This window comes from Hipposideros armiger, unplaced genomic scaffold, assembly GCF_001890085.2.
Source record: "Hipposideros armiger isolate ML-2016 unplaced genomic scaffold, ASM189008v1 scaffold_52, whole genome shotgun sequence".
In the NCBI taxonomy this organism is placed as follows: Eukaryota; Metazoa; Chordata; class Mammalia; order Chiroptera; family Hipposideridae; genus Hipposideros; species Hipposideros armiger.
The window spans coordinates 2,264,860-2,280,452 of record NW_017731402.1 but is presented as its reverse complement, the minus strand read 5'-3'; the positions used below and the strand labels follow the sequence as shown (position 1 = coordinate 2,280,452).

General features: G+C 34.3%; 1 protein-coding gene across 1 annotated transcript in view; it reads right to left on the bottom strand.

Annotated features, from left to right (window-relative positions):
• Window positions 1-15,593, bottom strand: part of WDR7 (WD repeat domain 7) — a 320,651-nt gene that overhangs the window by 213,288 nt on the left and 91,770 nt on the right. The window contains exons 17-19 of the mRNA XM_019640631.1: window positions 8,692-8,790; window positions 5,874-5,992; window positions 4,074-4,197 (exon numbers count right to left, since the gene is read on the bottom strand). Coding sequence (XP_019496176.1) covers window positions 4,074-4,197; window positions 5,874-5,992; window positions 8,692-8,790 — 342 coding nt within the window. The remainder of the gene's footprint in view (window positions 1-4,073; window positions 4,198-5,873; window positions 5,993-8,691; window positions 8,791-15,593) is intronic.

The window sequence follows — 15,593 nt, the reverse complement described above, 5'->3', positions numbered from 1 at the left end:
AGACTCCAGGTCTGTAAGACGAAGGGCTATCACAGCCATTGCCCCTTCATGACATTCCGTCCGCTCTTCATGTGAAAGTATTTTCTGAGTTTCAGACCAATACCTAACAAAGGGACTCTTAGGCCAAACTCAGTCATAAGTTAGGAGCTGCCAATACTGCTCAGGTAATTATTGTGTATTTTTAAATGCTCAGGATAATTAAATTATATGAAGAAAGGTGTATTTACCGGATATACTGCTTAATATTTTACCTACTTTCGTGATTAAGAAGATTCCTATGCTAGAATAGGTTTTAAGTTTCTAAAAGAATGCTTTATGCTATAAATTGTTACAACAATCATCTCCTCAAACACTAATGACAATGGTAGAAACGAATTCACTACAAGCACGTTGATGGCAGGTGTGGGCTGTCCACCAGCTGGCTCCATAACCTTTTGATCCCTTCGGACAGCAAATCTGTTCAATAGCCCTATGTGGTCATTCCTCATTTGCTGTGTGCTTTCTTCTCCTTTCACACATTCAGAATCCCTACTCCTTTAGCTTGACATCCTTTTATTAAAACAGAAAGCTCCCAGGAAAGAAAGCTAAAACTAATTTTACACTCAGTCAATATAAAAGTTCCAGAATAGGTTAATATATTGTATAGCAAGAGCTGTGAGTGTGAGATGTTTTATTTACATGCAGAATGTGTGTTTATTCTTTTGCTAAAAATAAATACGATTACAGTAAATGATAAGATTAAAATTTTAAGCCCGTCAGCATTCAGTTAATTTATAAAATACTCCAGGATTCTATAACTTAATACCAAGGATTTTAATTTACATTAATGGAAGGGTTTAAAGAACCAGCTAGTTTATGCTTAAACAATGATGAGAACCATTACGAGTAATTTCTTACAGTTATTTTTCTGCTCTATTTTGTTAAATTTAATATGGCTGAAAATGACACTGTCTGAAAACAGGATTAGTTAACCCAAATGTCTCATTCCTCCACCCCAACCCTATTTAAGATCTAAGGATGTGGGAGGAAGCGAGATAGAATAAATAATGGCTAAGAGAATGAGTTTTGTAGTCTGATATTCAGTAAGTGAAGGATCTTCAGAAACTTCTTTAATTGAGGCCTCTTGGCCTCAATTAAGTCATTTTTGGGGGAAAAAGTAGGGGTGATAATGACAATAGTGCCTGCTTTACAGGGTTATTGTAATTGTTTCATGAAATAACACAGACCAGGCATGCAGCAAAAGCCTAATGGAGAGTGTTCGATTAATGGTGGGCACTGCCATTATTTTACTTGTACTGTATGCTCTCTTGACGCACTAACAGACATCTCTCGCCTAGCAACATGTGCATGTTTGTCATTGGTTCAGAGAATAATTTGTGATCATAGAATGCCTTTACCATGCACCTAACTCATTTTCTTCTTTCTTGGAAAAAAAAAATAAAACAGCATCCACCACCAGTGCTAACGGCACCTCTCTTTCCAAACTGTCAAGAATACAACACTGTCCTAATCTTTAGTGTTTTTCTTAGACCTTTATATGCAATCTGTAATGAAGGCTTATTAGAATTATCTCCTATTCTACCCTATCTACATTTACATCTGGGTCCCCAATTCCCTTCTGTAACAGCCTCCCAGCTACTTATTCTACTTTAATCCATTCTCCCACTCTATACTAGTCCATCCTAAATAAAGATATCTTGAAAATGGTTCTCAATTTGTCCCTAATAGCGTTCTCCTTTTAAAAGCATCTCTAGTGATTTGCTATTTAGTTTTACTTTCTCTTTTTTTTTTTAATTAAAGTTTATTGGGGTGACAATTGCTAGTAAAGATACATAGGTTTCAGGTGTACAATTCTGTAATACATCCTCTGTATATCACATTGTGTGCTCACCACCCAGAGTCAGTTTTCCTTCCATCACCATATATTTGATCACTTTTATCCTCATCTATTATACCATCCCCCTACCCCCTTACCCTCTGGTAACCACTAAACCAACGGTTCTCAACCTTCCTAATGCCGCGACCTTTAATACAGTTCCTCTCATGTTCTGGTGACCCCCAATCATAAAATTATTTTCGTTGCTACTCTATAACTGTAATTTTGCTTCTGTTATGAATCATAATGTAAATATCTTTTTGTTTTCTGATGGTCTTAGGTGACGCCTGTGAAAGGGTCGTCCGACCCCCAAAGGGGTCGCGACCCACAGGTTGAGAACCGCTGCACTAAACTATTGTCTGTGTCTATGAGTTTTTGTTTCTTCATTTGTTTGTCTTGTTCCTTTGTTGTTTTCAGTTTTATATCCCACATATCAATGAAATCATATGGTTCTCGACTTTTTCTGACTTCTTTCACTTAGCATCATAATCTCAAGCTCCATCCATGTTATTGCAAATGGCACTATTTCATCTTTTCTTATGGCAGAATAGTAGTTTCACTTGCAATCTACTCTAAGGTACTCTCCCCATAGTTTGTCCTTAGATTGGGAGATCTTTTATTTAATAAGGTTTATGATGAGCTGATGAGCTAATCCTATTTTTGGGGAGATTATGAAGTTGATACCTACAAGTTACTGAACAAAGAGTCCCAGACTATTCAAATATGCAAAAGCAGACTTTTTTTCATTCCAATCTTTTTTTTAAGTTTTTTATATTCCAGAAAATTTTTAAACCTGTACATATTTATATAAGAACTTTAAGCCTAATACCTTACATAGGGTGACTGAAAACTTTTTTTTTAACTTAACTTCCTTTTATTAAAATGGAAAAACTCCCAGTAAGGAAATGAAAAACAATATTCTCTCAGTAAATAGTCTTGCCTAAACAGATTAAAGAATTTTAACTGGAGTTGTTAATTTGTGATGTTTTGCTTACAAGTGAAATAAACATTTGCATTTTTATAGATTATGAATGTATTTAACAAATACATAGCATGTGCCATGACCTATGCATGGTTCCATGTACTTAATAAAGATTAACTCATTTTATCCTCAAAATAACCCTATAAAGTTTCACTATCTTCATTCTATCTGTAACAAAACTGAGGCTGAGAAAGATTAAGTATCCAAGGTCACATACCTAATTGAACCACTACTATAGTCACCACTGGCAAATATCTGGCAGTTACACCAGTTATAATAATTATAATCATGTTTAAATCTTGTTTTCATTTCCTTCTTATACAATCCTGTATTGTCTGTCCTGACATGTGTAATGAGCATCTCATTACAAGAGTAACTGGTACTGGCAAAAGGTCATGTAAAATGAATACACCTAAAACCCATGCCAAATTTTCATAGTAAAAAGATTTTTTAAAGTTTCATTTGAGACTTTACCTTTAAAAAAAATGTAAAAATGATTTATTTCATCTTATATTCATAATAGATTAAAATTTTAATTCTGATTTTTTTCTTTATAAGAATAAGAATAAAGAATGAATCAAATGCTGAACTGAGATGAAGCATACTTTTTCTCAAAATAAAAAATTATGAGAGCACAAATATAACTTTTCTTCCATGCACACTTGATCTAGCAACATGATTCAAAAGGTTTTATTTTGCAAAAAATATTTAAAAATTCCAACAATTTTTTCCCAAGACCTTTCCCAATCCATTCAAACTCATTTGAAAGGTCCATTAGTCACATCCTTGCTAATTTCTCTTTTTCAATAGTACACTGCTCTAACACTACCAGGTTTTTATATCTTACGGATACACAATTCCAGGTTGAACTGGGAAAGGACCTGCCTTGTATTTGCACTTAAATATTATCAGATCAATATCTAACAAGCTGGCACCCACAAGCAATGGGCAGAGACAGAAGCTGGTGGTAAACAGAGTAGTAGGATTTTAGTTTGGGGACTCGTTTTATAAGGGGTCAGTCCATTAGTGAGTCACTAACCAAACTCCAAACCATAGGGGTTTCAGAATATGAACGAGCAGAATTTGAGGATCCTTGTTTCCGCTTTAAGGTAAATGACTCCCTTTTGTCGACAGGTAGTAGCAAGCACATGTGTGAGTTTTGGTGCTCTTCTAATGAGCATGAAAAGCTTTGCAGGAAAGCATGAGAACTCTTACGTGATATGACGTGGTCCATATACTGAGGTAAGTACGGGGCCCAGGCATCGATGGTTTCCTTCCGTCCCGCCTGCTCAATTCTTCTCAGTTCTGCAAGCAGCAGGGCCTGCGCAGCTTCTCTGACCTGCAACCACAGATCAAATGTAAAGCAAAAAGCGGGCCAGTTGGCGAGGTGTTTAAAACCTGGGAAGTTCATAATGAAGTAAAGCTAGAAGATGTATAGACCACATTTACTTACATGAGAAAAACTACTAACCAAATAAAGAACTAAGTACTTAACGTGGAATAAATTGGATGCCAGCAAATCATCAAAGACATTTTAATTAACTATTTCACTGAAAAATATTTTAACACTAATAGACTGAATTATGTTTGAACATGTAATCAGCTTTGGGTTTAAAACTTCATTTTCCAAAGCTTTCAAAATAATTGCACTTTAATTTAGCATTTTCAATTTTAAATCTTCTATATTGTTAAGTCACCCTAGAACTATGAAATTTGTTTTCTCTTTTAGCCTGAAGAAATTTAACCCTATCTAGTGAATTTCTTTACAATATACATACTAAATAGGTATTGTTCACACAAACAATACATGTATAAATCTACACATTCCTGTATACCTAAGACATGCTGGAACAATTTGTTTTCAACAAATAAGCAAATATAATCCTGGGTAACAACATTAGCTCTATAGAAGGACACATATTTTTCAAAATTATATGATAAGAACTTTTCTTTCCTTTTATGACAATTTTTATTTTGCTGTTTTAGTTTAGCTCTGTTTTATTTTGGCAAAAGTGCCATAGGCATTGGGTTAGAGAAACTAGTCAATTGTCAAGTGATTGACTATTTATAATTGAAAAGATAACGCAGCAGCATCTGATAAGAGCTTGAATAGTTTTTAATTATAACTGACTTTTGAAGTGAGATCAAATATTATTCAATGCAAAACCATGAAACTTTTCTTATGCTGCAGTTTCACTTGGAGTTGAGGGAAGAGGGGGGGGGGCAAATATGTTAATTATGTTTAGTAAATTAAAAATCTTGAATGATACAAACTGATACAGCTATATAGGTCAAATGCCATAATAAGGAAAATCTCTGTAAAATGTTTCCAAGTTCCTGGTGATATTATACTTCAAGCATATCTGATACAGCATAAGTCTATTAACACAGAATAAAGGCTGCCATTTATTGAGCTCCTACCATGTGTCACACTCTGTCCTTGCTGTTTTACTTGCATTACCTTACTTGACCCTGACAGCGATCCCATGAGGAATATATTATTATCCCCACTTTACAAATGAGCTTCAAATAGGTTAAGTAAATTGCCCAGGGTCACAAAGTTAATAATTGGCAGGATTGATATTTAAATCCAGGTCTCCTCTATTCCAAAGGCCTTCTCCTTTTATTATAACACAGTACCTTCCATTGGACTCTGGCACTTCACTTAGAATTTGATTAATGTGATTATACCTGAGCACGTGATCTGGGGGGAGGTGGGTACATGTATGTGTGCATGTGTACAATCTATATAGAAATCGATACTTAAGAAACAGTTCCATAAAGTAAACGAAACTTTTTATCAAATACTCATTGGCTAAAAAAAAGTAAATATGCAAGCAGAAACGTTACTGTTTAGTACATACACTGAAAAAAAAATCATGAATCCATGGAAACATCACATAACAAATAGGTGATAAGAAATCAGATAAACATTAACCATTTTTGTTTCAAATGTACAGTTGTCCAGTGCCTTTCTCATGTTTTTGTTTTCTAGCCATATCACCTTGACATTACCTCCAAGCATCGGTCTTGCCATCGCCGAGCAAGCATCTCTAGAAGTGGAGGCCGAAATTTGTCCAATCCTAGCAGGTCTGGCAGCATAACACAATGCATAGCAGCCAACTGACTCCATCCTATTAAAATGTAATATATTAAAAATACTTTACACATTTCATCATTCCCTAGTTCAAAGACTTTTTCTTTATGTAAGTATACTGGAAACAAACGAACAAAAAAGGCAGATCTGCAAAATTATGTTATAAATGATTTCAATTTATTACTAGGTATTTTGTACAATGAATTACAGTAATACCTTGGTTTGCGAGCATAATTTGTGCTGGAAACAAACTACTAGTATTGCAAGATATCACTCGTTTACCATGTTAAAATGGATTAGAAATGTTTGCTCATCTTGTGGAACACTTGCAAACCACGTCTCTCGGAATCCAAGGTTTTACTGTATATCAAATGTATTTCATCTCTGAATCATGTAACTGGTACTTATAAGAACTCTCAAAGTCTTAAATAAAAATAAATTTTCATATGAAGTATATATGAATTCTACCTAGAAAACACATTTCTAAATAGTCCCTCTAAAATACAACATATATTCAGGGATGGCAAAGTGTAGAAATAAACTGGTAGTAGGGCCGTAGATTTGAAGCTACTTTTAGTTAAAAGGGCATTCACACAGATATCCACAGGCAGGTTCATATCCATCTTAAGGCCTGGCCATCTGTGGGTTACCATCATGTCAGTCAACAGAGATGTCTTCCCTTCTCTGTCAGAGGGCCTTTAATTAAGGCACTTAACGATCACTTTTCTTAGAAAGTGAATCAGATATGTAATCACAATCATACCTGAAATAAGTAACATAACACAAAATTTTGAGAGGAAAAATGAATTCAGACATTCCACAAAATAAAAACCTGACCATCCAATATTTACAAAATCTTAAGCATCATTAACTTTAATTTATGGGAATAAAAATTATTTTTTCCAAAATTCTAATTCACAATATGGAACCTGATTATAAGAAGACAAACACTGTAAGTCACCACAATATTTAAAAGTACTAGTATCCAGATATTCTCAAATAATCATTTCAACCCTATTTTAAAGGTGTCTAAATATACACCTTTATATATACACATAATAAATGCCTCATTCTTCCCAAAATATATATATAAAGCCACTATCAATCCATAATAATTACCATTACCTCCTGTGGATAACATTTAACAACAAATAATCAAGTATAAATGCAAAAAAAATGTCTACTACCATATTATAAGGTAAGTTATCTGTGATCATCGAATTTCGGCAAATCAATGTTTTGAAATTATCTAAACTGTAATCTCCTAAAACAACAAAAATTCTACTGGGTTGTCAGAAAAGTGATGACATATTTTTTTCTATGTTTTTCATTGCAAAATGTGTCATGACTTTTCTGATAACTCAATACCTCAAAATAATTATTGGGATTGTTAAAAAGAGACAGTGAGTGAGTGAGACACAAGTCGCCTAGCTAAAGATTCATCCTTTCAGTAAGGAAATTCTTATTAATGGAGAATATATAATTACATTAATTAAGGTGGTGAGTACAAACATTTTAGACTCTAATTTATTTTCAACAGGGGAATGTGTTGACATACAGATATACACATAAACATATATAAATATACATTACTACCTCGTAATTTCTTAAAGTGTTTTAATGTCTCATAAAAGTGTGAAGTGTATTTATGAGCTAAATTTTAATGTAATTATCATTCTCACCACGCTCCCAAGTGAACAGCTTATTTTTGAATTACCAAATCTTTCCCAATAGCTTAACATATATGAACCTCATATTTTTGCTAAAACCCAGTCTTAACAAAAAATGAGTTAGACTTTTAAGTTCCCATGTTTTCTTTCCAAAGAAGTGGTAGTTAGAACACGGGCTCCGTGCTTTACAGAGACTGCGCCATTCTCTCCATCTGAATGGGCTGGTAATAGTGTTTTTAGAGAACAGTCGGAATCATTCTGAGTTACATTTGAAATTTTATGTTTCCTCCTCTTCATATTATACAAACTGGTGATGATTGAGCCCACAATGAAGAGAGTGGATAGAACTCAGGGCTCATGAGTTCCATTAAGCTTCCAGGCAGTATAAATAATCCTAGATGGCTCTTAGGGTACAAAAGGTTTGTGGATTCCATTCACATTTTCAGAGCTCCAAAACCACTTTCCACTAGTGTAACTCCACAGGCATAATATGATAGCCTAAGTACATCTTAAAAATTGAAATAACCATTTTTTGCCTCATCCAGGAAGAGAAATAGTAAGGAGGATAAAATAGGTCAGTTCCTATCAGTCTGTAATCACTGGTGCTAATCATTCTGAAGACTTCAAATGAGAATGTAAGTTAGGAGACCTGTCATATCCCCCTCTAACCAGGGCACATGGTGCATAAAGAGAGCAAAGTGTGTCTCTCAGAGCAGTGATACACAGAAAGTAAACTGATAGCTCTAACACCAGAGATCACATGGCAAACATCGTTATGAAAACCAATCCACCTTTTAATGGCTGTTTCACATCAAACATTAGCATCTTTGCACTTCTTTAACAGCATTCTAGATAATAGGAAACACTGTTTATTCCAACCATGAGTAACATTACATTTTTAGAACCGGCTCTTATCATTGGCATTAGCAAATAAAGTTATAAAATGGAAACTTATGATCTCGTACATAACAAAGCAGATAAATGTATAAATTAGATTAAAAGGACATGTCATATTAGAATATAGCATAGACTGAAGGAAAGTTGTTAGGAAGTTGAGAGCGAATACCTTCATTGACTAAGAAACAGGTATGTAAAGCAGGAGGAGGAGCTGGGTCAGAGCCAGAGTGATCAGCATCAGACCGAGCGGAAAGGACAGGTGCAGGAACTTGCAGAGGAAAATAGAAGAAATAAGAGAGAGAGAATTGAGCTACAGCAGTTTCTGAAAAAAAGCTCAGTATTAGTGAAGATTGAAAAACAAAGTTGGCAAAATGTAGTAAATGTAGAACTGAAAAATGATGTTTTATCAGAAGGGTAGGATCGTTAAGGATTCTAGCAGGGAAATGATGTAATTTATTCAATAGCAATCACAGTACAGTTGAAACTCCTCTTAAACCCAAAAGCTATTTAATATTAGAGTTGGATGATGGATCAATGGATACAAAAAACAGTTCTAAAACAACTATGGCTATAATGAAAAAAAGCCAACGTATTAAAAATTAGCAAAAATGTACTCCATTTTTAAATGTATTACATAATGAGAAGTTTGTTGGTCTTCATACTGTCGATTACACTTTTTTCCAATAATTTATTTTCTAACATTATGTTTAAACTTTTTGTTAATATCGCAAACCAATACCCACTGAGATCATTTCAATTTCCCACAGGTGCTTCATAAAAACTCAATTTAAAATATACCAACTTGTGAAGTATATACTACACTTAACTTTTGTGAGAAGAATCCTACCATAGCTTCATTCTTTGGAGCTCAAAAAATATTTTGATGATACAAAGGTTTCATACTCTAAGAGTTCATTGTGAATGATATAATCCTTACAGAATAGATGCAACACCCCACCCCACTCCCAAAGTTATGTTACCAGGAAAATGTTTCAGCTTCAATTATCATATGAAAAGGCAAAAGGACCGTATGGCACACACATTCTACAACTGGAGGTCAATGTTAAGATTTAGAGGTCACCATTTGACACTTCCTTCCTATGGAGAAATTACCATATGTCATGCACAAGCATCTTCAAATTAATCCCTCTCCTTTCTTCTGTCATTGAACAGCAATAGGTTTGGGCTCCCGAACAGATTAAGCATTGTCTGCTGAACGATATGTTTGCTTTTCATGCAGTGAAGTTCTTTTGTAACTACAGGGCAGCTGCATGAAAACAACTTTTCATAATTTCCACACGAATGCATCATAATGTCAATCAGGCACGTGTAAGGTAAACAGTAGAACTAAAAGTAGTACATGAACAGTAATAAAAACAGAAAATCCAGCTCAAAGAAGTATAATATACCCTAAGAAGTATATCTTGCACACATGAAAGTTTTATCTGGGAAATTATTTTTTTATAACAGACCTATTATTTGGTCCTTATGAAGTTACAATTATTTTATAATGTTATGCTTATGAAAGGAATAAAACTGCTCTTAATTGTATAGTTCATAAGATCTAATAGTTCCATTGTAAAGTAATCATGCAAAGAAATCCCAAATATTTCTCTATTCCATTGAATAATTTTTTCACCTAGAAGTCAAGGAATCAGATTTACTATGCTTTAAAAATCTCTATTACCACAAAAAAATACTTTATTCAGACTACATCATAACTGAACTGCAGAATCTAGAGCTACTTCCATAACTGAGAATTTTGAAATTAAACACCACTAAAGCTTTTAAAACTGTCCACACACAGAAATAAGAAAAAAGTACCACTCCAAAAATAAAAGCTCAAGATTTCATGACAAGTAATACAGCTGAAGAAGTTATGTGTAGCATTGAACATCAAAGATTTACACCATAAAACATAAGCATTTGATTTCTTAAAACAGAAAAGCTGTCATGTCAATTCAATTTGCTTCTCTTACTAAGGATTAGGGCAACACAAGGGAAACAGTTTCAACACAGCTCCAAATGGTGATAGAATTGACACGAGTTATTATTCTGAGCAAATTCTTTAACTAATTTTGCAGCTAAGAGCCTCTTTAACTGCTTACTCTCACATGAAAAGAAAATTGAAGATAAACTTGTGTGACTCCATGCACACATATGCTCTAGCTTCCTTTTAAATGGTATGTACGTAAGTACTCAATATGAGAATATTCTTGGTTATCTGTTTTTTAACAGGTCTAGTTTAGTCTTCGGTTGAAATCTGATTCTAAACTCCATTTTTCCCTACTGCCAAAAAAATGTATACACATTTTAAGATAACATCTCTTAAAATTTTAAGATAACATCTCTTAAAATGTGTACACATTTTTTTTTGGCACCCTTGGTATATATGACAGAAAGTTAACATATTTCAGGTAGCAAGTGCTCTCTACATATTGGTCTAAACATCATTAGCTTCCTGGTACTGAACACAAATAGCCCTTTCAATATATTTTTCAGAAGAAGAAAATTTAGAAAGGACAGAAAACCAAATGTGATACTTAAAGAAGAAAATTTTTTTCGAGGCATAACACTAAAAAAATGAATGAAATTATTTAATGATGAATCATTTTATCTAAAGTTTTATATGGTAATCATGAAGCTTCCAGAGGGAGGAGAGAAGGGGGAGAAGGCATTCCACACCAGGTCTGCCTTCTAATACAGCGATCTTAGAACAACACTTGGTTCTTTATAAACTTCCATTATGCTACATGTTTATGTCTTCAGCACAGGGGCATTCTAGCTATCTTTTAAATCAACACAAAGCATGAGGGCAAACTACTAATCAAACATTCTAAGGCCAAAAGGATATCCTTAAAACACTGTCAAAGAAGCATGAACACCTAAGGGCAATAGGAGAGGACCGAGTTTCAGGCAACAGAAAGGATAAGGACCTACCCATAAGGCAGAATGAATGAACAGCGCAAGATGGGTTCTGACAGACATCAAGGCAAAACATGAAAGTGTTGACAATGCCTGAAAAATGCTGTGACGCGATTTAACGACCCCTCGATCACCATCAGATGACATCAGAATTGGAATAAGTTCGGATATCTGGACAGTTTTACCTCGGCCTGTAACTCCAGCCAGACTCTCCTTCAGGACTAACATCTAAAATAAATAAATGAGCTAAGACGAAAACCCAAAACCATGGGGAAGAGTTCATGATGGTGAAAGATATAGTTAGAACCTAAACGTTAACTTGAATTAAACATATGAAGGCTATTACATTTTTCTACTTATTAATTAACACTTAATGAGTGCCTACTATGTGCCAGGTATTGGGCTAAGCATATAAAAACTCACAAGGATTGGACAAAGGTGCTGTCCTCAGGTACTCAGTATGGTAAGAAAAGCAAATCAGTAACCAATTAAAATATTATCATAAATTGCACTTCTTTGGAGCTCCTCCACTAGACATAAGCTCCTCGACAGCAGAAATTTATTTTTTAGTCCTTATAGCCTCAGCACCTAGTTATTAACATATTGACTCTGGAGCATAAAGAGAAGGTATCTATAGATTCATCATTCAACAAATACTTACTGAGCACCTTCTATCAGCACTATTCCAAGCACTTGTTATAAGTTAGTAAAAAAAAAAAAAGAATAAATGTCCCTGCCCTTTGAGCTTCCAAAGATCAAAGGAATAAGCTACTTTTTAATTTTTTTTTAAGGCACATAAGTTCCAATACAAAATTCTAAGGGGTTTTCAGGTCCATCCATTGACCTGATATACGTATTCCCAGTTTTTTGCTCTAGGCCTTAGGAAAGGATGGTGAGAAGCTATTGGTTCATTTATGTCATTAAGATAATTTAACAATGACCATTGCTTACTTCTAAGTTTAGACAACTTAAATTGAATTCACTTCTGAAAAATAAAATGCAAATAATGTAACATAACCTTAAATCTTTAAAGTGCTTAGACTTGCTTCCACACCTACCACGGAGGAAAGATGTAAGTAAGTACTAACGAAGATATGGTCGCAATCCAGATAAGCATAGACACACAGACCAAAGACTTATGCTGTGAAATTACTAGGCTGATCAAGAGAGTACAGTATGTCAGAATGGAGAAAAGCCTAAAGCCATGGGCAGATTTAAAGCTGTATGTCCACGAACAAAAGTTTAGTTTTTTTGACATCCCTGATCCCTTTCTCAAGTGTGATGTTTTATAAACCGCAAAATCAAGTATCTAAGAAATAACTGTCTCTACCAAAAAAGTACATGACTGTCAGGAAATGTTAATTATTGGCAAACACCGAATTAACAAACCTACTGTCAGACAAAATAAACCCCTTGTGAAGAAATTATTTTCCAATGAAAAACTCTGATATTGTTTATGAGAAAGCATGTTAGTTAAACTACCTATATCTTTATTCTCAGACCTAAATGTTTATGAAAGGTCTAATCCCTAGCTCAAGTCTTTGCTCCACGCAGATTATTTTGCAGCTGAATAAGTATTAGCCAACATAGAAGTGACACTTTATCGAAAAGAAACATATTCATGTTTGCAACCCAACTTGAAAAATGAATTGTGAGTCAACGTACACTGCAGTGGGTGTCAGGAAAAGACAACATAAGGAAGGAGGAAAATGTTTTGTAAAAAAACCAAGGTAAAAGAAGTCAGAGTAGAAGATGAGACTACATAATCCTCTAACTATTGAACTGTAGCAGAGAACTCAGAGCTTTTGTCTGTATCTCTTACCACTTCTTACCCTCAGTTGGTTATGTTCATGTATTATCTACTAGATGAAAAAAAACTACTCTAGAGAATATACATCAGACTAATCTCTCTTGCATCTCAAATAGAGTTGTTTGAAGGAAAAAAAAAGTGCTTCCCGAATATATGTTAAAGAGATAATTATGCCATATTTTTATTTCAATGTTCAAATAGAAAGTGGATTTCATTCCATCCTCAAGTATTTGACTGAGTAATTCTCAGTACTGACTGCTGCCCTTCATTTACTTTAAAGGACAAGCATCTGTGCTGTTCCAAATGCAAACTCCTAAATCTACCGTTTTCAGTAAATGCTTCAGAAAAAGACTCAGTTCTGAGTGCCTTCCTCACTGCTCTCAAAACGCAATGCTTTCTGACAGGAGCAACAATGAAGCTTTTCCAACTTTAAAATCCTCAAATCTGACCAGGTGAGCAGGTTCAATACCATAACGGTAGTCAAGTGTATAATGTATCGTGACAATGTCACAAATTATACTGCATTGCTTGTATCTGCTATGATTACAGGGGGAGAAAAATGTAATCCAAGAAGAAATATCAACTGCAAAGAATAATGAAGATGATGATGATGACAAGTAATGTCTCTAACAGGACTCAATCTTAAACAAAGCTTTAAACGAACTAAATGGAGAGTATGTGCCCTGCACTGATTTGTATTGTGTAATCTGGGAGATATTTTCAATGGATTGAGATCTAGACTTAAAAGGTGCTGGTTGTGTCCTAATCATTTTACCACAACTAACCCTAGTTTAAACACGTCTTTACCTGTGTGAGCCTGTTTCCATTGCTTCCTGAAGTAACGCTTTAAAAATATTAAAACTATGAAGGATTTATAAAGAACTTATAATTTTTTATGTATAATTTTTAATAAAGAATGTTTACTGTATAAAATAATAGTATGTTGTAAAGTCTCCAATACTCAACAAAATCGCTCAATTTTTTTGGAATGAAACTAGAACTCTCAGCTGTCAAATGACAGCAATAACATAGATGCAAATGACTCCAGTACTTCCAAAAATGAACTAGTGCCATCTGTCGCAAACATGCGTCATGACTTTTATGACAACCCAATACATATATACAGTGGAATATTACTCAACCATAATTAATGAATGAAATCTTTCCATCTGCAACAGCATGGATGAACCTGGAGCGTATTGTGCTCAGTGTAGTAAGTCAGATAGAGGAAGACAAATGTCATGATTTCACTTATAAGTGAATCTAAAGAACAAAATGAACAAACAAATAAAACAGAAACAAACTCATAGATGCAGAGAACATTTTTATAGGTGCAAGATTGGAGTAGGTGAAAAAGGGGAAGAGATTAATAAGTACAAATTGGTTGTTACTCAGTAGTCATGGGAATGTAGGGTATAGCATAAGGAATATAGTCAATAATATTGTAATAACTATGTATGGTGTTAAATGGGTTCTAGTTTTATCAGGGTGATAGATGGGAGATGGGTTGGGGTGAAAGGATTAGAAATACAAATTGGTAGGTACAAAATAGTCATTGGGATGTAAAGCATAGGGAATATAGTCAATAATATGGTAATAACTATGTATAGTGCAAGGTGGGTACTAGATTAGTCAGGGGGATCACTTCTTAAATTCTATAAATATATAACCATTATACTGCACACCTGAAATTAATATAAAATAATATTGAATGTCAACTGTAATTGAAAAAATAAAAAGGGAAGGGAAAGGTGAAGGGAATAAGAAGTCCAAATTTTCAGGTATAAAACAAATACATCATCGGCATATAATGTACAATATTGATAACATAGTCAATAATATTCTGATAGCATGGTATGATGTCAGATGATTGCTGGACTTATCATGGTGATCACTTCTTTAGGTATATAAACGTTCAATAATATATAAATGTAATATAATATTGTATGTTAGCTATATTTTAATAAAAATCTCAAAAAAATAAAATAATAGTATATTTAGAACATTTTAAATATAAAAGGAGAACTTCCACTTCTGGCCAAGATAGAATAACATAAAATAGATTTACAATCCCATCTAAAACAACGGCCCCCAAAAAAGGAGAAGAAAATAAAATATATAAAACAATTGTTCCAAGCCACAGGACATCTAGCAATGATGGACTGAGAGAGTCAGGAGCCCAAAGAAAAAGTGAGCCCCGTGGGCCGGCCAAGTGGCGCGTTGGTTGAGAGCTGGCTTGGGACACCAGAAGGCCCCGGTTCGGATCCCACATATGAGGGCCAGTGACACTGCCCTCTACAGCTAAGATGCTGAACAACAGCTCAACCTGGAGCTGG